The sequence below is a fragment of the Panthera pardus genome, unplaced genomic scaffold (genome assembly GCF_024362965.1).
Source record: "Panthera pardus isolate Hobbes unplaced genomic scaffold, ASM2436296v1 HiC_scaffold_7, whole genome shotgun sequence".
Classification (NCBI taxonomy): Eukaryota; Metazoa; Chordata; class Mammalia; order Carnivora; family Felidae; genus Panthera; species Panthera pardus.
Genome location: NW_026527002.1, coordinates 45,766,530 through 45,789,800, shown reverse-complemented (window position 1 = coordinate 45,789,800; position 23,271 = coordinate 45,766,530). Strand labels below are relative to the sequence as shown.

The 23,271-nt window shown below is 40.7% G+C and overlaps 1 protein-coding gene and 1 pseudogene across 3 annotated transcripts in view; both read right to left on the bottom strand.

The window, feature by feature from the left end:
* Positions 1–3,892: 3,892 nt before the first annotated feature.
* On the bottom strand, positions 3,893–5,157 carry LOC109278014 (40S ribosomal protein S2-like; annotated as a pseudogene).
* A 5,075-nt stretch (positions 5,158–10,232) lies between these two features.
* SPAG1 (sperm associated antigen 1) overlaps positions 10,233–23,271 on the bottom strand; it is a 67,506-nt gene continuing 54,467 nt past the window's right edge. For all 3 annotated transcript variants that reach the window (XM_019467985.2, XM_019467989.2, XM_053896607.1), the window contains 4 exons: positions 21,276–21,402; positions 12,666–12,821; positions 11,313–11,684; positions 10,233–11,210 (listed from right to left, as the gene is read on the bottom strand). In XM_019467985.2, the coding sequence (XP_019323530.2) occupies positions 11,079–11,210; positions 11,313–11,684; positions 12,666–12,821; positions 21,276–21,402 (787 nt within the window). In that variant the 3' untranslated portion in view covers positions 10,233–11,078. The remainder of the gene's footprint in view (positions 11,211–11,312; positions 11,685–12,665; positions 12,822–21,275; positions 21,403–23,271) is intronic.

Below are 23,271 nucleotides of genomic sequence, written 5' to 3'. Positions count from 1 at the left end.
CATCGATTAACTTTCAACCATCTCTTTACTTTGACGTGTGGCAAAAGGCATCAAAACGTATGAACTTGAAGAAATTCAGTACATTCTGGAGACAGATCCCTTGTGCGGAGACCTGAGAGGCAGGACTTCTGCGTCAGTTTTTGGGGGTCCTTGTGGTGGTCTAAGTGGTGGCAACTGGCTGAGAGAGTAAAACACATTCCAAACGTGAACATACTTTGCTACATCTTGTTCCTAGATGGCAAATATAATAGTATATTAGAAAAACAAGTATAAAACATATCTTTGAAATCACTTTAAAATAATGATCTGTAACTCATGATTAATTATTCTGTTTGCACACAAATACCATCAGCCCTTAATACTTCTTCCTGAGAAGTCCTCTAGTGAAGAGCACATTTCCAACAGTGAGGCGCCACAAGTCGGTCACGTGAAGGGAGTTTTCACCAAAATGCATTTAAGAAGTGGAAATGAAAGTTTTCCTGACAAACAGCAGATTCTCAATCTGTCCATCATGTTGCAGTGTCAACTTACAGAGCCCTTGGCATTCTGAGATCTTGCTCATGAAGAAGGTGCTCTCTGAAATTGCCTGGATACGTTATTGATCATCCTGAGCAACTCAGAACCAAAGTAGCCATTTTAGATTCAGTCTTGTAGCTGCCCTTAAGGCTTTGCCGCTTTACCTTTCAAGTTTCTCCTCCTTTGCCCACAATCTCAGCATAAGAGCAAAACCAGTACAGTCACGGTTCATCAGCATTTCAGACTGCATAATATTCTGTTGTGTTCTTATTTGGACTTCAATGTAAATGGAGTAGAGTTAGATAAGGATCTCTCTTAAAAAAAAACCTCTTCAGGCCACAGTGTAACCCAGTTTTATGACAAAAAGCTTCTGGATCTGATAAATGTTGTTGGCAGTAGTTGGAATAGTGTTGGGAGATAGAGGCTAAATTTCTTTCAAAAAAGGAAATTTGGGAGGTAGGAAAGAAAAAATGGAAGAAGTTATCTATTTTTGAAAATATGGTGTAGGAAAGGATGGAAATTTGGGAGATTGAGAGAAGGACTTTAAGTGAGGAAGAGTTGAGTGGGTTTGGAGGCTGAGAGGAAGGCTGTAATTGAAAGGGAAATACGCAAAAGATGGATTTATTCTGGGAGGAAAGCCCTTGAAGAGAGGATAGCATGAGGGATCAGCACTAGAAAGGAGGGGGAAAATTACTTTCTAAAAGAGAAGGAACAGGGAAAATCTGGTCATTAGTCAAAAGGGGAGTAGATTGGAGCAGTTAGATGAGATGGCCTCCTTTGTTTCAGTTAAGGTCAGGTAGCTGAGCATGATCACAGATCAAAACACAAAAACAGTGGTTAAAACTATAGTAGAGTTATGCGTACGGCACTATGAGAAAACAAATATCACTTAACTCAGCCAAGGCAGGTGAGGAAAAGCCTCTGGGAGGGGACATTTGAACTGGATGTTAAAGGATGCGTAGGAATTAGCTTTGTGGTTTTGGGAAGTAAGAAGGAAGAGAGAAGAGCAGGGAAACGTCTGGTGCAAAAGCAGTCGATGTTGAGTGAATGTGCCCTCTCTGGGTAATAAAACAGTTTGCCTGAATGAATATTGGATGCGGAGGTTGAAAGAGCCAGAAAGGTCTAGGAGGAATCTGAAGTTTCTAGCTTAGGCCAGACTATGAATGCTGGTATCTTTCACCAAGATAAAGAACAAGTGAAACCTAAGTTTGAGGGAACAAAGTTCAGTTTGGGGCATTATTACATTTGAGGTGTCTATGAGGCATTCATGTGGAGATGAACAGTGTGAAGTTGGTTTTACGGATTGAGAGATCAGGAAAGACTATACAGAAACAGATCCAAGTCTTTGGATATAATTTTAAACAATCCAAAAGTCTTAGTGGCTTAACAAAAAAAAAAGGATTATTTCTCATTCATGCTATCTGTCCAATGCAGACTGGTAGGAACCCGCTTCAGACCAACACTTAAAGAATCAGGCTGATGATGGAGCTGTCGTCTTATAACCCACTAACTGGAATGTGAGGCCTTTCTCAGTCACTGTAGCAAGGGTGAAGACCATGCAGGGCCTGTACTAGCTGTGTGTACTTGGGCCCAGAAGGGACACATCACTTCTACCTCTACTCTGTTGGCGGGATTTGTCATGTGTCCCTAACCACAGAGTTTGAAAAGTCCCATCTTGTGTATGCCGAGAAGGGGAAGAAAACCAGGCAACGCCTGACTCACAAAGGAACCACATCTATAACTAAAACTCTATTTCTACCATTTTATATGCAGCATACAGCTTTCTGTTTTATCCAACTATCATTCCTTCAGGCCTATCACATAGACATTCTGCTCCTCTAAGATTAAGAGTACATGTAGTTCCCTAAACACGCCCCATTATTTCACACTTGTGTTCAACATGTACCTTCGATGTGCATCTGGATGCCTTTGTGTCTCCTCTTTCCTCTGCCTGGCACACCCTCTTCTCATCCAAATGACAAACTCAGGCTGCACAGTTATCTCCTTAAAACCTATCTTAACCTCACAGGCAGTACTGGGCATTTCTCTTGCTCTACATAATCACTATTACATCTCTATTAGTTTAACAAGATTAGTAGTTTATATGTTCATTGCCTCTACAAGCTGTAACTTAAAGACCAGGCACCTTACTAATTATTCCATTATGTTTAATATTTTCCATTAAACAGCATAAGTTCAAAGACTTGAATCTTGGATCAACTACTTGCAATATTTGTAACCCTTGTTAATTTACAGGGATTTAATATACATTTTCTGTGTTTGATTTTTTCTGTGCCATAGTTTCCTCATCTATAACAGAGTTGTTATAAGAATTAAATTAGTGTGTAATAAACTATACACATGCCTAGCACAAAGCTCAAAACCAAGTACAGTAGTTTTTTTTTTTTTTTTAATTGAAATGTTTGACATAGTGTGTAAATTTAAGGTGTACGTAACTGATTTGGTACACTTATCTATTGTACTGCTAGGTAGCATCTTTATCACCTCACATAATTATTTCTTTTCTGTGGTAGGAATAATTAAGGTCAGTCTCTTAGCAAGTTTGATGTTTATAATATTGTTGTCTACAGTCATTATGCTGTGCATTAGTTCTCTACAACTTAGCTGATCTTCTAGTGCTAGTTCGTTCACGTAAACATCTCTCCTATTCCCCCAACCTGGTAGTTCTACATAGTAACTATTATTTTTCTATTTTTAGGAGTTTGGCTTTAAGATTCCACATAAAAGTGATATCATACAGTATTTGTCTCTGACTTATGTCACTCAGCATGTCCTCAAGGTCTAGTCATGTTGTCACAAATGGCAGGATTTCCTTCTTGTGACTGAATAACATTGCATTGTCTGTTGTGTATGGGTATGTATTATCTTTATCCATTCATCAGTTGATGGGCATACTCAAACTGTTTCCGTATCATGGCTGTTGTGAATAATGCTACAATAAATATGGGATTGCATAACCTTCAATATCCTGTTTTCATTTCTTGGGGTATATACCCACAGTGGAATTGCTGGATCATATTGATAGTTCTATTTTTAGTTTTTTGGAGGAACCTCAAAACTGTTTTCCATAGCGGCTGCAGTTTACAACCCCACTAACAGGGTACAAGTGTTCCTTTTTGTGCACCTTCTCACCAGTGCTTCTCTTGTCTTCTTGAGGATAGCCATTCTAATAGGTGTGCGGTGATACCTCATTGTGATTTTGTGATTAATGATGTTAAGCATCTTTTCATGTAACCTCTAGGCCATTTTGAAATCTTCTTTGGGAAAATGCCTATTTTTTATTTGGATTGGTTTTCATTATTGAGTAGTGGGAGGGTGTGTGCGGATTGTGTGTGTGTGTGTGTGTGTGTGTGTGTGTGTGTGTGTGTATTTTTCTTGTATAGAAGTATATGCTGGTGACAGTTGGAGCCTGGGTTCTCTGCACAGAGACTCTGATGTGGTCCTTTGTAAGACGGTCAGTGAATTCCTGATAGGTGACTTGGTAATAAACACAGTCAGAAGTGAGCTGTAGGTCTTGGAAATGGCATCAAAAACAGCTTTGGCAAAGTTGCCCAGAGGGTGGCAGTGCAGCCCCTGGCTGAGGTGTAGTAGTCATAAATACCAGCCATCATCGTAGCTTCTTGGGCACAGAGGCTGAGACAGAGCCAGTGCCTCTGGGCAGGGATGAGGTGCACTGGCACAGCCACAGCAGCAGGTCACCTTGCGTGGCATGGTGTGGGGCTTGTGGATCTTGTTCCTCCAGTAGCCTCGCCGTACAGGGACAATGGAAAACCTGGCCAAGACGATGGCCCCATGGATGGCTGTGGCTACCATCGAGCACTTAATACCCAGAACAGCATGTCCATTGTAATCTCTGCTGGCAACAAATACCTTGAACCTGGTCCACTGGCGAGCAAGGGTTTGCTTTTGAACAGTCATAATTTTTAAAACCTCATCCTTGAGGGATGCCCCTAGGACAAAAAAAAAGTCAATGATCTCAGATTCCTTAATGGGCAGGGAGAAGAGAGAAATCTCCACCAGGGACATGATCTTCATGTCCTTGACCAGGCAGCCCAGCTTGGTAATGGGGATCCACTTCTTGTCCTCAGCCTTGCCTCCACAAGCGCCTTGGCCTTGGTCTTAGCCATGGCCCAACCATAGCTGTAACCCCAGCCCTGGATGCTGCTGCTCAAGCCTCTGTGGAAGCCACCATGACCTCCCATTCCAGGGCCCCCAGGCCCTCCAGGTCTAACTAACACCAGTGCCATCCGCCACTTGGCGTTTTCTCAAAATGTTTATATATTTTGGATATTAGCCTCTTACCCAATATCTGCTTTGCAAACTATTTTCTCCGATTCTGTACCTTTTCATTTTGTTGATTTCTTTTGCGGTGCAGAAGCTTTTCAATTTGATGTAGTCCCACTTGTTAATTTTTGCTTTTGTTGTTTGTGCTTTTGGTGTCATGCAAAAGTCATTGCCAGGATTGGGGCACCTGGGTGACTCGGTTGGTTGAACTTCTGACTCTTGATTTTGGCTCAGGTCATGATCTTATGGTTCATGGGATTGAGCCCCACATTGGACTCCGTGCTGACAGCACAGAGGCTGCTTCAGATTCTCTCTCTCCCTTTGCCCACTCCTCTGCTTGCATGCTCTCTCTCTCTCAAAATAAGTAAACATTAAAAAAAAAAAAAAAAAAAAAACATTGCCAAGATCAATATTGAGGAACTTCTTTACTGTTTTTTGTTGTTGTTTGTTTTTTCTAGGAGTTTTATGGTATCCGGTCTTAGGTTTAAATCTTTGACCTATTTCAAGTTAATTTTTGTGAGTGGTATAAGATGAGGGGTCCAGTTTCACTTTTCTGTGTTTATGCCATTTTCCCAACACAATTTGTTGAAATACTATCCTTTCCTTACCGGGTATTCTGGCTGCCTTGTTGAATGTTAGTTGACCATATATGTAAGTGGTTTAATTCTGGGCTTTCTGTTCTCTTCCACTTGTCTGTGTGTCTTGTTTTTATGCCAGTACCATGCTGTTGCAATTACTAAAGCTTTGTAGTATAGTTTGAAATCAGGAAGTGTGATGCCTCTGGCTTTGTTCTTCTCATGATTGCTTTGGCAATTTGGGCTCTTTTCTGGTTCCATACAACTTTTAGGGGTTTTGTCATTGTTTGGTTTGGTTTCTGTGTTTGTGAAAAATGCCATTGGGTCTTTGATAGGGATTGCATTGAATCTATAGATGGCTTTGGGTAATAGGGACGTTTTAACAATATTAATTCTTCCAATCCATAAGCATGGAATCCTTTTCCATTTGTGTAAGGTTTGATTTCTTTCAATGATGTCTTGTAGTGTTTGCTGTACAGATCTGCCTTGGTTAAATTTAGTCTGGGTATTTTGTTTTTGATGCTACTGTGAATGGGATAGTTTTTACCTCTTTTTCAGATGCTTATGGTTACAGAAATGCAACTGATTTCTTTGTCAATTTTATATCCTGCAATTTAACTAAATTTATTGTAGTTCCAATAGTTTTTTGAGTCTTCGGGATTTTTCTCTATATACAACATAAACTGCAAGAAAATTTTTGCTTCTTCCTTTCCAATTTGGATGCCTTTTATTTGTCTTGCCTAATTCTTTTAGCTAGGGTTCCCAACACTTGTATTAGGAGTGGTGAGAGTGGGCATCTTTGTCTTGTTCCTAATCTTAGAGGAAAGCTTTTGATTTTTCACTGCTGAGCAAGTTAGGTGTGGGCTTGTCATGTATGGCCTTTATTGTGTATGTTCCTTCTGTTTCCAGTCTGTAGAGTTCTTAAAATGAAAGGATATTTTGTCAAATGCTTTTCCTGCATCTGTTCAGGTGACTGTGTGATTTCTATCTTTCATTCTATTAAATGGTGGTATATGAAACTGATTTGCCCATGTTGAACCACACCTGATCCCAGGGTAAATCCTACATAGTCATGGTGTACAATCCTTTTAATGTGTTCTTGAATTTGGTTTGCTAATATTTTGTGGAGAATTTGCAGATCTACAGTCATCAGAGATACGGGTCTTTAGTTTTCTTGTAGGTCCTTATCTGGCTTTGATATCAGGGTAATGCTGGCCTCACAGAATTGGCCTAGAAGTATTCCCTCCTCTTCAATTTTTTGGAAGAGTTTGAGGATTGTTAACTCTTCTTCACGTTTGGTAGAGTTTGCCAATGAAGCCAGTTGATCCTTGAATTTTCTGTTAGGAGGCTTTTGATTACTAATTCAATCTCTTATTATTAATCTGTTCAGATTTTGTTTCTTTCTGATTCAGTCGTGGTGAATTCTGTGTTTCTAGGAACTCATCCATTTCTTCAATTACTTAATTTGTTGGCATGCAACTGTTCATGGTAGACTCTTAGGATCCCATGTATTTCTGTAATGTCTCTTCTTTCATCTCTGATTTTGCCTTTTTTTTCTTAGTCTAGCTAACAGTCTGTCAATTTATCTTTCTGAAAAATGTTTTCTTTTTTTGTATTTTTTTCTTGTCTCTTATTTCTGATCTTTATTTCCTTCCTTCTAGCTTTGAGCTTAGTTTGTTCTTTTTATAGCTCTTTAGGTGTAATGTGAGGCTGTTTGAGATCTAACTTCTTAACATATGCATTTATCATTCTAAACTTCGCTCTCGTAACTGCTTTTGCACAGGTTTGCTGTTTCCATTTTCAGTTGATAAATTTTATTTCCCTTTTAATTTCTTCTTTGACCCCACTCATTCAGAACTGTGTTGTTTCCACATATTTACAGATTTTCCAGCTTTCCTTTTGTTGACTTGTAGTTGCGTACCATTGTGGTCAGAAGATAGATTTCAATCTTCTTAAATTTGCTAAGACTTGTTTTGTGTCCTATCATATAATCTATCCTGGAGAATGTTCCTTGTGTACTTGGGAAGAATATATTCTGTTGCTATTGGATGGAAAGTTCTATATGACCGTTCGGTCCATTTGGTCCAAAGTATGATTTAATTCTAACATTTCCTTGTTGATTTTGTCTGGATGATTTACCCATTGCTCTAAGTGAAGTATTAAAGTCCTCTACTATTATTCTATTCTCCACTTCTCCATTCAGATTTGTTAGTATTTGCTTCATATATTTAGGTGCTCCAATGTTGAATGCATAGAGTTTACGATTATTGTTATCATCTGACTGTAGTGACCCCCTTTATTATATAATGACCTTCTTTGTCTCTTACCACTTTTGGCTTAGTTTGTTTGGTCTAAGGGCAAGTACAGTAATCCCTGCTCTTTTGGTTTTCACTTGCAAGTAGTATCTTCTTCCATCCCTTCACTTTAAACCTATGTGTGTTAAAGCTGAAGTGAGTCTCTTGTACAGAGCATATAGTTTTTTTTTTTTTAATCCAGCCATTCTGTGCCTTTTGATTGGTGAATTCAATTTACATTTAGAGTAGTTATTGATATGTAGGGATTTACAACTGCCATCTTCCTGGTTGCCTTCCTGTTCTATATTTCCATTGTTCCTTTTCCCCAGTTCTTGCCTCCCTTCTGTTCCCCTCTCCTTCTGTTTCAACTCTGTAAATTGATTTTCCACGGTAGTATATATGGTTTCCCCTTTATTTTTTGTGAATCTAAATTTTTTAACATGAGGTTTACATAAAACATTTCATACATGGAAGAGTCCATTTTATGCTGATAGCAACCTATCTTCATTTGTCTATAAAGGGTCTATTTTATTCATCTTTTACTCATATATATTTTCTGACAGCAAATTTCTTTTTATATTGTGTACTGTCAGCAAATTATAGTAGCAAGTTATTTTTAATACTCTTTTCCTAAAGGAAAAGGTGAAAAGTACTCAAATTCAGAAAACTCTAATTCTGTAATACGGTATATTATATAGTTGTGGCTAATATGCCATTTTATAGAATTAGAGTTATCTAAATTTGAGTATTTTTCACCTTTACCAGTGTAAAGATGGTTTCATGTCCCTGATTAGCATCTTTTTATTTCAGCCTGAGGAACTCCTCTTAGCATTTCTGCAGGGAAGACCTAGTGGTGATAAATTTTTTCAGCTTTGGCTATTGGGCAAGTCTTTCTCCTTCATCGCTAAAGTGTAACTCTGGCTGGAAGTTTTTATCTTTTGAGACTTTGAAGGTCATTCTAGGGTTTTGCCACTGAGAAATATGCGGACAGCCTAATGGGGCTTCCTTTGTAAGTTACACTCCCCCAGCCGTCTTTAGGATTGATTTTTGGTGGTTTCCTTGTATCATGTCTGGGAGGTGTTTCCACATTGAGATACTAAGGTGATCTATGTGAACTCTGTGACTTTGGATGTTCAAGTCCTTTCCCCCAGGTTTGGGGAATTTTCAATTATTTTTCAAACTAAATTTTCTGCCCCCTTCTCCCTTTGGTCTTCTGCATCATTTGAGAATTTGTATTCTCGAAGTCATTTATTCTGTCTTCCAACTGCTCTATTCTACAGAGACTTGCTATAGTAGTCTTCATCTCATTCACTGAATTCTTCAACTCCAGAATTTGGTTCTTTTTTGTGATTTCTCTCTGGTGATTTCATGTTTTCCTTCCTAATATCATTGAGTTTTCTTGTAGCTCGTCGTGTTCTTCAAAACAGCTATCCTGAATTATCAGCTAGATCTGCAACATCCTGTCTTTGTGTGTAGTCGTTGAATTATTGGTGTCTTTTGGAGGGTGAAATATTTTTTCATGTTTCTTGTACGTTTGCATGGCTATTTTCACATTTGAAGTAACAGACGCCTCCCGAGTCTTCACTGGTTGCCGTCAGATGAGGTACTATCACTGGTGTCACTACGTCAGAGGTGTCCTCAGCCTTAGAATGGGTGAACCTGCTCCACTCTTCTTGCTCCCTCTAGTGGCAGAATTCTTAAACTTTTCCATCTTTTCTTGTAACTCAAGTCTAGCTGCTGGAACCTTTTGTTTTCCAGAAGGTGGTGCTATAGCTCCACAGCTCTAGCGTGTGATTTCTCCCTTGCCCAGACTCTTGGTCCATTTTTCTGAGAAAACTCTGATCACTGGGCCTGCTCTCACTGCCCCGCTCAGGAGCACGCGCGGGGATCCAGCACATAGTGAGAGGTGGCGTGAATTTAACTCAGGGCTTTGGGGAGGCCTGTGGACCCAGTGGGGCAATCTGGTGGGGAGGTCTTTGAGTGCGATACTCCCAGAGGCAATATGGGCAGACTTCCTGCTGAAGTCTTGAGGAACTGCATTCTTTTAATGCTCTTTGATATTCCTATCTATAGTTCCTGCACCTTGTCTTCCCTCCCCTCAGTCATGAAGTTCCCACTTCAGTACCCTGGCTGTCACTGGACAGAAACGGGTTTCTCCAGCCATGACCCACACAACTGGCACCGCTGGGCACTCACAGCTTTCCACCTCCTCTGAAGGAGAGGTGACCACTGCCGGACAGCAGCTAGGTGCTGGGTACGTAACTGTCAACAAAAGAGTTTCCTTTTTAGGTCTCTACTGTAAAGTTTACTAACATTAAAAAAGGAGAATCAGCTTTTCATTAATGAACAAAGAGTTAAAAAGAAAAATGTCAGTTTGAAAGATACCATTTACCCCCAATGATTTTTTAAAATTCTATTAATTCCAAAAGACTAAAGAATATGGAAATAATGAAAGTGATACTCACCTGTGATATTCACTTCTCAAGAAAGAATGCTCCAGAAAAAGAACTTGATAAAAACTATAGCAATAAATGACAGTACATTGATAGAGACCTGAATGTTTTATTGTAAGAAATACCTTTACTTTGACCCAGTTAACAAAGGAGATTTTAATAAGACTTCAGTTTTCCGTTGAGGGAATAAATTGGGGAGGGGGGGGCGGGAAAAAAGGGTGAAGACAACATCTAAACGTTGGGGAAAATGTGGAGGGGACAATGCAGGCTTAGTCTGCTTTTATACAGTTGTTTGGGAAACCGCATTTTAAAATCTAGTAAAAAGTAGTAAGTAGAAATTTTTGCCAATTTTTGTTCTTTATTAGGCCATGTTTCCACGTGAGAAAAGTTCTCTTATAGCTCTAAGTTAATAATTTATTTAATAATCATTTCATATTGTAAGATTTAAGTGTTACATTTCACCTTAGCAGACTGTAATCCAGAAGTAGTATAAAATAGTATTTATATATATATCATAGCAGGAAATAAAGGTGATATAATAATCACTGTTAATGATTTTCACTTTTAAAGAAATACACTTCTATCAAACTTAAGAGGAATCCTTTATGGCCCAAAGGAATGGAACTCAAATTTTTAACGAGTTATTAAAAGAAAATTTAGAATATAAATTAAAATGTACTTGAACAAGTTCCAAATATACTTATTATTAAATATAAAGATGTTAGCTCTGGTATGTAGGAAAATATTTACAACTAATAAAAGCATATCGTAGAATATACATGTTCTCTATATAAAAATACATAAAATATTTCACAGTCCAAACCAAAGGATCTTTTCGAAACCAGGTTTTATCCATGCAACGCTATTACAATACCATCCCATTAGCACTACTGGAACTCATACATGCATGGAAGAAATCTAACAGTAGCCTTCATTTAAAGCTCATACTTCCTTCTTAGGGCCTGTACATCTTCTAAAGTATAATGTTTGTTTGGTGTGTCTGAGAGGTCATCAAAGAGCTGTTCAATTTGCTCCTTTTGGCCCTTGCTAATTAGTGTCAACATCATCTGGAAGAAGGAGAAAAACTGTATTAGCTTCATTTAAAAATGAACATTTTAAAGTTACAGACACCCTAAAACAAAAATCAGTATCTATGTTTTGCCACTTACCTTGAACCTTTCTGCTTTACTTAGATATAAAAGATGCTGATACACCAAAGAAGGATCTTTCCCAATAAGATTATTTTTCAGAGACTGAATGAGGAGGAGGAATGTATCCCCTTCAAGTTTGTTACTCAACAACACTGGCAAATCTTTCGGTTCAGTGACGGCTAAAAGGTGTGCACAGGCCTCTTTATCGTTCCTCGTGCTGATGGCATTTATGACCTGACCAAATTCATAGGCATTGGTAGGCCTGGCGATCGGGAGTGTTTCACAGTATGCTGGTGGCCCATTGGTTGTGTCCTCCTTCCTGGTGGCAAAACGGTCACTGGACACCTCCTCAGAGGTCCTTTCAGGCTCTTCTTCATGGCCTTCGTTCACCTTCATGAGGAAAAAAAAATTATACTGTGACACAACAACCACTGCACAAATTCTAAGCTCTATTTATTAAAATGGGAAAGAACTGAAAAACACTGGTAGACTCTATTTTAGTCAAATTCTAAGTGAAAAAAGTGTATACTTTATAATGAATAGGAAAACCTACTCTTTTTAGGAAGTGTTAAGTATCCATTCATGAAAGTATGTTTTTAAGTTTAAAAAATTTTTGACACTGAAAATATCATGAGGTTTAGTTTTCTATGAAAGAAGACCTATAACAACTTTACCTCTTTTTCGTGACAAATATTTCCTCACATTTAACAGAGACATGAACTTAAAATATTTTTTCTTCCCTCCTTGGAAAATACTTCTAGTTTCTCTCACATATTCGCCTCTTACTCTTAGCGGAAATGTATGATAAATTGGATGATATTAGCATCCACAAGGACACAGGAATTCATGAGCTGACCTTCTTCACTGACGCCAAACGAAAAAGCTAGAGCGCAAGACACGGAGTTTGATTCTGGGATACTCCAAAATCTCCGATTAGGCCAGTCTTGTTTCAGAGTGCTAAAAAGGTCTCAGTCAATCAAAAAAATCCCTATGGGGTATGGCTGGCAGGGCCACGGTCACTGAATGAGTCCTGTCAGGATTCTCCAGGTGTACCCTGAAGCAAATAGGCTTCCAGAGCAATCTGGAGCAGAAACAATGCAAACTATAGGCCAGATGGGGGTGGCTGGGGGAGAGAAAGGAGAAACCTCAGGAATGCAGACTCCCAGTACCCTCGATGGACACAAGCTGGGATCTACAGTGGCTAATTATAGCAAAGGAAAGTTTTGTCTTTATAACTGGTTAAAATGTCTTTATTGGACATCCAAGTAAAAAGAAAACAAAAAATTTTTTTTGTAGAACTCAGAGAAATAGGATTTTAGCATCTACGAAATCCCCCAAAGAGTACTTTCAAAGTTAATCAAATACAAATACCTCTTGAATTTCAATTTTCCTTCTCTCTTTTTCTTTGTTGAATGATGCATTATCCTTAAGGAGTCTGGTTACCTCTTCCAGTTCCATCTTTGCCTCAACAATACTTGAATCCAGCAGAAGAACTTTATTGAGATCGTTTAAACTTTTCTGATAATCCTGAAAGTAGAAAGGCAGAGAAAATAATTTCTATGACAAAAGAAGAGGCACAGATTAACCCAAACAGAAGTGAGACTGAGGGGCGGAGTGGCACAGAATGTGTGCGGTGGGCTCCCTGTAGTGTCCTGATTACAAAGGCCCACAAAGTAGTCTCGGACTGAAGTATTAAAACCCATAAAAGCGAGCACAGAATCTGGAGTTCTTAGACTCCAGTTCACTTGTGTATCACAACCATCAGTCCCGGGTGTACAGGAGGCGTTTGCTGTCTGCGAAATGAACGAACAGCCTCATGTTAGTAGTACCTAACTAAACAAGAAACTGGAACGGGGGCGCCTGGGTGGCTGTCGGTTAAGCGTCCAAATCTCGATTTCGGCTCAGGTCACGATCTCACGGTTCATGAGTCTGAGCCCAAGTCAGGCTCTGTGCTGACAGTGTGGAGCCTGTTTGGGATTCAGTCTCTCTGCCTCTGTCTTTCCCGCCCCCACCAAAGTGAACAAACTTAAAAAAAAAAAAAAAAAAAAAAAAAAAAAGAACAAGATCCAAAAGCTTTCCTACTCGAGTTTTCACAAAGCTGTACCAAGCATAAATGAAGTAGTGATATGAGCGGTTTAAACTTTTATAAAGGGTGATACAAATGTCAGTTGTCACATCATATCCTGTACCATAAAACCCTTCAAAGCTGTATACTGTTCAAATAGGCTAGTGTCGACATTTATTCTTCCATCGAGTCAGACAATACGCTGGGAAAGGTTGAGGGCAAAGAAAAGGCATCTAAACAGCATAGCAGAATGTGGTAGCTGAGACAGAGGCCACAAAATCAGTCTGATGTGACAGGCCATATTCTAGAACTACAGACTACACCAATGTTCTGATTAAGCCAAAGTTAATTCTGTGACAAGGCAAAGAATTGCAATGATGTAGAACGTCCCTAAGTATTCATGACCTACCAATAACAGCCTGCTCTGGAGGCTGGGGCACGGGAAAGCTAAGCTTGTGGTTACGTGACATTCCTGGGGGACTAGCTGTGATGCCACATCCCTTCTCCCTCTGTCCAGCAGGACACTGCAGCAAAAGTGATTTGTTTAAACAGATAAACTTAAATCTGCTCAAATTCATTAAAAAAGGTAAATTGTTTACAAACGATAGTACATTATAAACTATTAGGAACAAACCACATACCACTGTGTCAAAACAGTACAGCTGGAACCAGCTACAGAAAACCCAAATGACACCGCATTTCCATCCTAAGTGCTCATGCTAGGAACCATACCGAAAGGCAAGCAAGTGGGGCAGCAGGGCAAGCTGAGGTAGTTCCTGCTAACTCTGACCATTCTCAACATTTTGGAAGTATTAGTTTACTCTCACAGCAGCCCTGTACATACTAACTTCTGTCCCCATTGAAAAGGTAAGGGAACTGAGGCACAGAGATATAATTCTTGGGATGATCGAGGCAGCAATGACCAGAAAGTGAACGGGAATACAGTTGTGGAATCCTAGCGAGATGCCTGAAAACAGATTTGTGAGCTACAGCCTTGGAAATAAAAGACCACCAGTCAACAGAGGCAATATGTATGGTTTTTCAACCCATTCAAGAAAAATCTATGCATAAAGAGCAATCTGTCTGGTTGAAGAAGACCTAAGAAAATAGGAAATACACTTCGGTAAGAGTTAAAACAGAAGCAAGCAAATGTAAAGAGAAAAAGAGCCAGAAAAGTGGAGACACTGGAAGACAAGGGACTGCGGGCCAGATCCCAAAAATGGTCACGCAGCCTGGCCCTGGCCCTTATGGAAGTTTCTGTCTTATGAAGGGAAACAATATAAAAAAGTAAACAAATAAGTATGGACTATCACTAATGCAAGTAAGAAAACCAAGGTTTCCGATGATACTAACGAGGAGAAAGGAGTCTTTTTTTTTTTAACATTTATTTATTTTTGAGACAGAGAGAGACAGAGCATGAACAGGGGAGGGGCAGACAGAGAGGGAGACACAGAATCTGAAACAGGCTCCAGGCTCTGAGCTGTCAGCACAGAGCCTGACACGGGACTCGAACTCACGGACCGTGAGATCATGACCTGAGCCGAAGTCGGACCTTCAACCGACGGAGCCACCCAGGCGCCCCAAAGGAGTCATCTTTTGACACAGTTGTCAGAGAACACAGGACCTGAAGACAAACAGCCACGGGGGACCTGAACACAAACAGCCACGCGGGAGGGAAGAGCAGAGCATACACGAAGAGAAAAGTATGGCTTTGGCAAAAAGGAAGACGTTCAAAGTTGCTAATTATAACATTAGGCCTTAAAAAAAAAAAGTATAATCACATGTGTTTGTGATAATATATATATTATTAATAGATGCACTTAAACTGTAATAACAGTTATGTTACTTTTTGATATTTTTGGCCTTCTAGCATACCCAATTAATTGGCTGCAAATTCCTTAATGCAAGCACGATGTCTTATTTACCACTCCGCTCCCACAGTCTAGCACGTACGTCAGCGGCACTCGATTAAAGAAATAAATTCTAAGACAAATACCATATGATTTCATTCACATGTGGAATTGGAACAAATGAACACGGGGGTGGGGGAGGAGGCAAACCAAGGAAGACTCTTAACTCTGGAGAACAAACTGATGGTCACCAGTGGGGAGGTGGATGGGGGTACAGGTGAACTAGGTGTTGGGGATCAAGGATCTAGGCGCTTACTGTGATGAGCGCCAGGTGTTACACTAAGCGCTGTATCACTAAATTCTACACCTGAAACTTGTATTGCGTTGTATGTGAACTGAAATTTAAACAAAAACTTGGGGAAAAAGGAATTCTAAGTGAAAGCCCCGTGATTTTTAAAACTGGCGTGTGTGTGCGCGCGTGCTACTAACTACAGGCAGGGCACCTGCTCCTCGTGAGCCTCCGCGCCAGCCCCTCCCAGACACACTGAGGAAGTGGATCCAGGCATGACTTCTGGTGCGTTTTGTAAGCATTTGTCGCTTTTGAAGATACTGAAACTAAATTCGCTTGGCACATAACTCAAACTACAGGACGTATAAACAAAACTGCAAGAAATCAAACCAGAAAAACAAACTGCCGGCCTCATAAATCTAGTGGGTTGGATTACTCAAATTTGGGATCATCTTTCTGCAGAGTACAATTTCTAGAATACATTCCAAAGGAGTATAAGAAGTCTTTCGTTAGGTACACCTCTCACATTGTGTCAGGAAGACAAGTTCCAAGAGTCAGGCAACCAGCATGGAGTAAAACTGCTCTGAGTCTGGACACGCATACACTCCTGAGTCATCACACACACCTACCCTCACATACCTGAATTCATCGAGCTCAGAAAAAGCTGAGGGAGTTTTGGAGAAGCCTCTCTTAATTCATGGTGCCACATACCATCTAAGGAATCTATACGTGAGGTTTATAAATGAGCGTGTTGCTAACAAAAAAAGCAGGAGTGGGGGGAGGGGGGGGTCAGGTCACGTGCACACCGTGGCACAAACCTGCAGGGAAGGTGGCGCACCCCAGCTCCATGGAGACGGGAGTTCCCGTGCTCAGGACCCTTCTGGACCTGGGCCGACGCACCTCTACCCAGCTGTTCATCTGCATCCTTTATAACAAACTGGGAGGGGCGACAGGGAGGGCAGGCAGCTGCGTGGCTCCAATGGTCTGGAGGTCACAGCACAGCCTCCGAGCGGCAACCTCAGTGCATGTGCGATGCACAAAGTCCTGACTCCTCAAGGCACAACGAGCACAGCTCCTATGCTGCACTGTAGAAAAACATGACCGCCCTCTCCCAACAAAACCCAGGTTTTACAGAATATATTTTTAGTATTTCCCCATCAGTGATGGGCAGGAACTAAAAGAATTACCTCAAACTCAGTAACGTCAAACCTAACTATCCCCCTCCCCACTCAAGCCTCTCCCTCCTCCTGAATACCCTCCATTATTGCACTGCACCACTCAGCTACCCAAGCCAGTAACCCTGGAGGTACCACCTTTGTTCCTTCCTCTGTCCATCTGCTCAGTAGGTCCTGTCGACTTTACCTTCAAACAACCGTCAGTTAATCTCTCTGTTACGGGCTAATTGTGTTCCCCTCCTAAAAATTCCTATGCTGAAGTCTTAACCCATAGCACTTTAGAATGTATACTTCAGAATGTAATTTGAAGACAGGTTCTTCTTCATTTTTTAGAGAGCGAGCAAGCGAGTGTAAGCGGGGGAGGGGCAGAGGGGGGAGAGAGAGAATCCTAAGCAGGCCCCACGCTGTCAGTGCAGAGCCTGACGTAGGGCTCAATCCCATGACCCCGGGAACCATGACCTGAGCCGAAATCGAAATCGAGAGTTGTACGCTCAACCGACTGAGCCACCCAGGCACCCCTGGGGATAGGTTCTTTAAAGAAGTAATCAAGTTAACGTGAGATCATTAGGGTGGGTCCTATCCAATATGACTGGTGTCCTTAAAAAAAGAGGAAACTGGAAGACAGACATATACAGACAGAAGACAACGTGAAGATACAGGGAAAAGACAGCCAACCGCAAGCCCAGGAGAGGGGCTAGAACACATCCTTCCTTCACAGCCCTCAGAAGGAGCCATCCCTGCTGACGCCTTAATCTCAAGATTAAGAACCGTAAGAACTCTAACAAAATAAAGTTCTGTTGTTTAACCCGTGATGTGGGTACTTTGTTATGGCAGCCCCGGCAAACTAATATGCCTTCTCTCTTCCCTCTGCCATTACCTTCCTTCAGGCAGCTGACCTGGTAGCTTCTAACCAATCTCCCTACTCCGTGCTGGGTCCCCAGTGATCCACCTTCCACACTGCTGGCAAATCTGACCCATTGTGCCCTCCTTGACCACGTAGCCTTTAGGGGTTCCCACCACCTTCAGGATCAAGCCTAGTCACCACAGCATGACCCTCGGGCCTTTCATGATCTGACCATCTCTCTCCATCCCCACTCCTACTCACAGCTGGTCTCTTGCTGTACCAATTCATGAACAAGTTCATAACATGTGGGCGGGGAAAAATCATAGCAGCTATATTAATAGCCCCAAACTAGAAACAGCTGAATGTAATTAACTGGTGAATATGTTAAAAAAAAAAGTTGTGGTATAATCAGTAATAAAAATTAGCAATAAAAAAGGAACAATTCCTGGGGCGCCTGGGTGGCTCAGTTGTTTGAGTATCGGACTTTGGCTCAGGTCATTATCTCGAGGTTCATGAGTTCGATCCCCACATCGGCTCTGCACTGGTGGCTCGGAGTCTAGACCCTGCGTCAGATTCTGTGTCTCCCTCTCTCTCTGCTCCTCCCCCACTCACGCTGTCTCTCTCTCTCAAAAATAAATAAACATTTTAAAAATTTAAAAAACAATTCCTAATATTCACATAGTACAGATTAACTCTCAGATGCTATGCTGAGCAAAAAAAAAAAAAAAAAAAAGTCAAACAGTAAATTCTATAGGACTATGTTTATGTTACTGTCAAAAAGAAGCAAAACTAATCTACAGTGATAGAAACCAGATGGATGGCTGCCTGGGAGTGGGGGCAGAATAAGGGAAATAAAGAAAAATGGGCATAGGGAATTTCCTAGAGAGATGCAAATAATATTTACCTTGACTGGAGTGATGGCTACACGAGAATTTACATTATTCAAAAGTCAATGACCAAATTAAGAAAACAATTCTACTTATAATTGCATCAAAAAGAATAAAATACCTAGGAATAAATTTAACCAAGAAGGTGAAAGCTTTGCACATTGAAAGCTATAACACACTGATGAAACAAACTGAAGAAGACAGAAATAAATGGCAAGACTTTCTATGCTCATGGGTGGGAAAAAATAATACCTTTAAAATGTTTACCCTACCCAAAGCAATCTATAGATTCAATGCAATCCCTATTCAAAATTCCAATGGCATTTTCCACAGAAATAGAATAAACAATCCTAAAACTTACTATATGAACCACATAACACCCCGAATAGCCAAAGCAATCTTGAAAAGGAACAAAAAGCTGGAAGCATCACACTTCCTGATTTTAAACATTACAGAGGTGCCTGCGTGGCTCAGTTGGTTAAGCGTCCAACTTCGGCTCAGGTCACGATCTCACAGTTCACGAGTTTGAGCTCCACATCGGGCTCTGTGGTGACAGTTCAGAGCCTGGAGCATGGTTTGGATTCTGTGTCTCCCTCTCTCTCTGCCCCTCCCCTGCTCATGCTCTGTCTCTGTCTCTCTCAAAAATAAATAAATTTTAAAAATAAAAAAAATAAAACTACATTACAAAACTACAGTAATTAAAATAGTATGGTATTGGCATAAAAACAGACACAGAGATGAATAAGACAGAACAGAGAGCTCAGAAATAAAAAGCCATTCATAAATGGTCAACTAATTTATGACAAAGGGGCCAAGAATTCTCACTGGGGAAAGGACAGTCTTCAATAAATGCTGTTGAGAAAACTGGACCACTGTCTTTACACTACATACAAATATCAACCAAAAAGATGGACCAAACTTGAACATAAGACTTGAAACCATAAACTTCTAGAAGAAAACATAGGTGGTAAGCTCCTTGATGCTGGTCTTGGGTTTTGGATTTGATGCCAAAAGCAAAGGTGACAAAAGCAACAATAAACAAGTGGACTACATCAAGCTTCTGCACGGTGAAGGAAACCATCAACAAAATGAAAACTACCAAGTGGGAGAAAATATCTGCAAATCCTGTACCTGATAAGCAGTTATCCAAAGTACACAAACAATTCACAGACCTCAATATCGAAAAAATAATCTGATTAAAAAATGAGCAGAGGAACTAAACAGACATTTTTCCAAAGAAGACATACAGATGGCCAACGGGTATATGAAAAAATGCTCCACATCACTAACCAGCAGGGAGACAGAAATCAAACGCACAATGAGGTATCACTCTTGTCAGAACGGCAATCATCCAAAAGATAAGAGATAACAAGTGCTGGTGAGGATGTGGAGAAAAGGGAACCCTCGTGCGCTGTGAGTGGGAATGGAAACTGATATAGCCATTATAGGAAACAGTATGGAGGCTCCTCAAAAAACTAAAATAAGACTACCATATGACCCAGCAATTCCACCTCTAGGTATTTATCTGAAGGAAATGAAAACATGAAATCTGCAAGACCTCTGCACTCCTGTGTTAACGGCAGCAATATTTACAACAGCCAGGACATGGAAACAACCTAAGTGTCCATCGATGAATGAACAGATAGAAAAAATGTGGTCTATTTACAGTCATACAAAAGAAGGAAATCCTACCATTTGCAACAACATGGATGGCTCCTGAGGGCATATGCTAAAAGTGAGGTAAGACAGAGAAAGGCAATTACCTTATGACTGCACTTGTACGTGAAATTTAGAAAACAAGACCAAAAACAGAACTGAATTTACAGACACAAAGAACAAACTGGTGGTTGTCAGAGGCAAGACAAGGGCTGGGGAGTAGGTGAAATGGGTCAAAAGGCACAAACTTCCAGTTAAGAAAGAACTCATTGGATATAATGCACAGCATGGTGATACAATTAATAATATTGTATTGCATATTTGAAAGTTGCTACAAGCATAGATCTTAAAAGTTCTCATCACAAGAAAAAAAATTTCAACTATGTGTGCTGATGGGCTGCTAACTAGACTTACTGGTGATCATTGTGCAAATCAAATCATTAGGCTGTATACCTGAAACTAATACACTGTTAGTTGTCAGTTGTATCTCAATTTAAAAAAACCTCTAAAGAGAAAAAAATTAAAAGATGTGAAAGCTTACAATGTGTGAATTTCATTGTATTATACCCTAATCAAGTTGATTTTTAAGAAATAACAATCTCAAGAAATGCCATAGCCCAGTATGTTCTGACTTTTCTTTGTGACATTACTTTCTACAAATATGTACATTCATTCAAGTTTTCCATGCAGAAGAATCAGCCTCAAGAAAAGTGTAATTATACAATACTTTCTTTGCAAATAATGGTGTGGTTTTCTTAGAGAAGAATGCCACTCTAAAGGAGCCAGTTTAAGGCCCAAATCACCAATCTCTGATGTCTCTACCAACTTTCACTTGGTGAACCAAGCTTCCGTTCTGATGCCTTCCTCCCACCCCACAGACACCTCAATCCTTTGGTGGAGGAATCCAGTGGTTGCCTTCAGTGATTCAGTAACAAACCTTCCTGTTCCATAAAATGGATCTATCATTAACTAACAAAAGTCCTCGGAAAATCCGGAAATAAAATAATAATTTTTGAGCTGGAAGGAATCTTAGAAAATATCTAGCTCCACGTTAAAGGTAGGGGAAATCTGAGGCCTATTCTAAGCTTTCAGGATTGGTTAGCATAGAACCAGGATTAAATCCCAGGATAATCTCACTCCCAAGATTCATGTTCATAAAAACCACATATTGTTTTCAGAGCTGAAATTTACTTATTAAAATGAAGATTTCCTCACCTTGAGTCCTTTATGAGCCAGAGCTCGTCTGTAGCACGCTTTTACATTCCTGTTATCTATCTCAAGTGCCCGATCACAATCCTGCTTTGCCTCTTCAAATTGGCACAGCTTCAAGTAACACAGAGCTCTGGTAGAATGTAATTATGAAAGCAATTACGTATTATGAAATGCAAAGACAACACTATAAATTTAGATAGTTAATAACAATCAGAACATAGCTCAATAAGTCTGTTAGCTGTCTCATTGAAACCTAACATTTTACTCTAATTATGGCATTTTCTTGCAATATACATAATTATGGTACTGGGGATACAACTGCAAACAAGTACAGCTCAGGCCCCTCAAGAAGGCTATAGTCTAAGTGGAAGAGACAATTAAAATAAGCAAACATAATAAAATCTGAACAGGATGCTCTGGGAACACACAGCTGAGAATCTTACCAGATCTGGTGGGGCTGAGGCAAAAGCAAGAGTAATCAGGGAAGACTTCCCAGAAGAAGTTACATTTAAGGTGAAACCCAGAGTAGGAGGTGAGAATTATCCAGTGTGAAGGCACTGGGCTGAGAGTTAAGATGCAGGAGGGGAGAGGGTGGCCAAGGGCCCAGCAACGGCAGAGTCTCACAGTGAAAGACAGAGAGCAAGGTACTCTTGATGAACTAAGTGCCATATGGCTGGCTGGGTGCAGGGATGAGGTAGAAGGGCGGTCAGGCCAGATGGGGAAGAGCAAGGAGCCTGAGCTTTATCCTGAGCTTCCAGCAAGTCCACCAATGGGTTCTCAAATAGGGGCTAACATGTTCACCATGTTTTAGGAAGATTAGTCGTGCTGCAATTCAGAGAATGAGACGAGAGGGAACAAGTCTGTGCTGTGGAGGGGGTAGCAGACATCTCGGAGGAGACAGTGGTGATGGGACATGGGTGAAGGGGAGGGCAGAGAGAAAGGCTCCCCCAAGAGGAATTTAGAAGTAGGGCATCCGAGCTTGCAGACACACTAGGAGAGGGAGACATCGGTCAGGAAGGCAGAGAGGAGCGGAGTGGTTAGGTCTGGAGCCCACACAGAGATTTGGGGGGGACACAACTGAAAGGTAACGGAACTGAAGGGAGGATGCAATGGCTCAGAGAGCATGCAGAGTGAAAAAGGGACCTACACCTACAGAACCCAGAGAACGGCTGGGAAAGAAAGGCCCATAGAGGAAGAAAAGAGCCAGGCAAGTGAGTGTCTGCATTGATGCCAAGAGGAGAGGCGGTTTCCAGGGAAAACTGAGTGGCCATTAATGCCCAGAACCGCAGAGACTGAACAGAAGAAGAGTAGAAAACTACCTGTTGGAGTTAATGACAAAATTTTTGGCAAAATAGTTGCCAATAGAGGAAAACATGTACAAAAACAAAGCAGTGAGAAGTTAAATTAAAAAGAATTCATCTAAAATAGCTAGGAAATCTTGTGCTAGGAGTCCCTGCTCTTTAGGAACTAAGCCTTCTTCATCATCACCCCAGACTCTACTTACTCCAGTCACCAGATTTCTAGAGCGATCTTTTACCATTATGTGGTATAGATGGCCTCTAAACAGCTTTCCAGAACAATCTGCCTATTCTTGCTATGCACTGAAGGATGCTGGTCCCCTCTCTTAGGACTTCAAGAGAAAAAGGACACTTAAGAACTAGTTTGAAAGGGAGGTGACTCCTGCTCCTACACGGAGGATGATGTGCAGACCTGACTAAGCCACAGTGGGTCCAAACGGCCAAGACGGGACAGTGCAGCAACGTCAGGGCGGCGAGGACGGCCTGCGGAACCTGTGTAGCAGACCAACCAGACGCCCAGCCCGCCTCATGCTTTCCATCTCTCTGGAACTTCTATGGCTCCATCTCTTTAAAGAATACTCACCCAGGACAATATGCTATATAAATTGTCAAAATGATGGGGAAAAAATTCGGCAATTAATTTGTATGTTTTAACAAAAAAAAATGAACGTAAGAAATACATAAAGTTACAAAGAACTTGC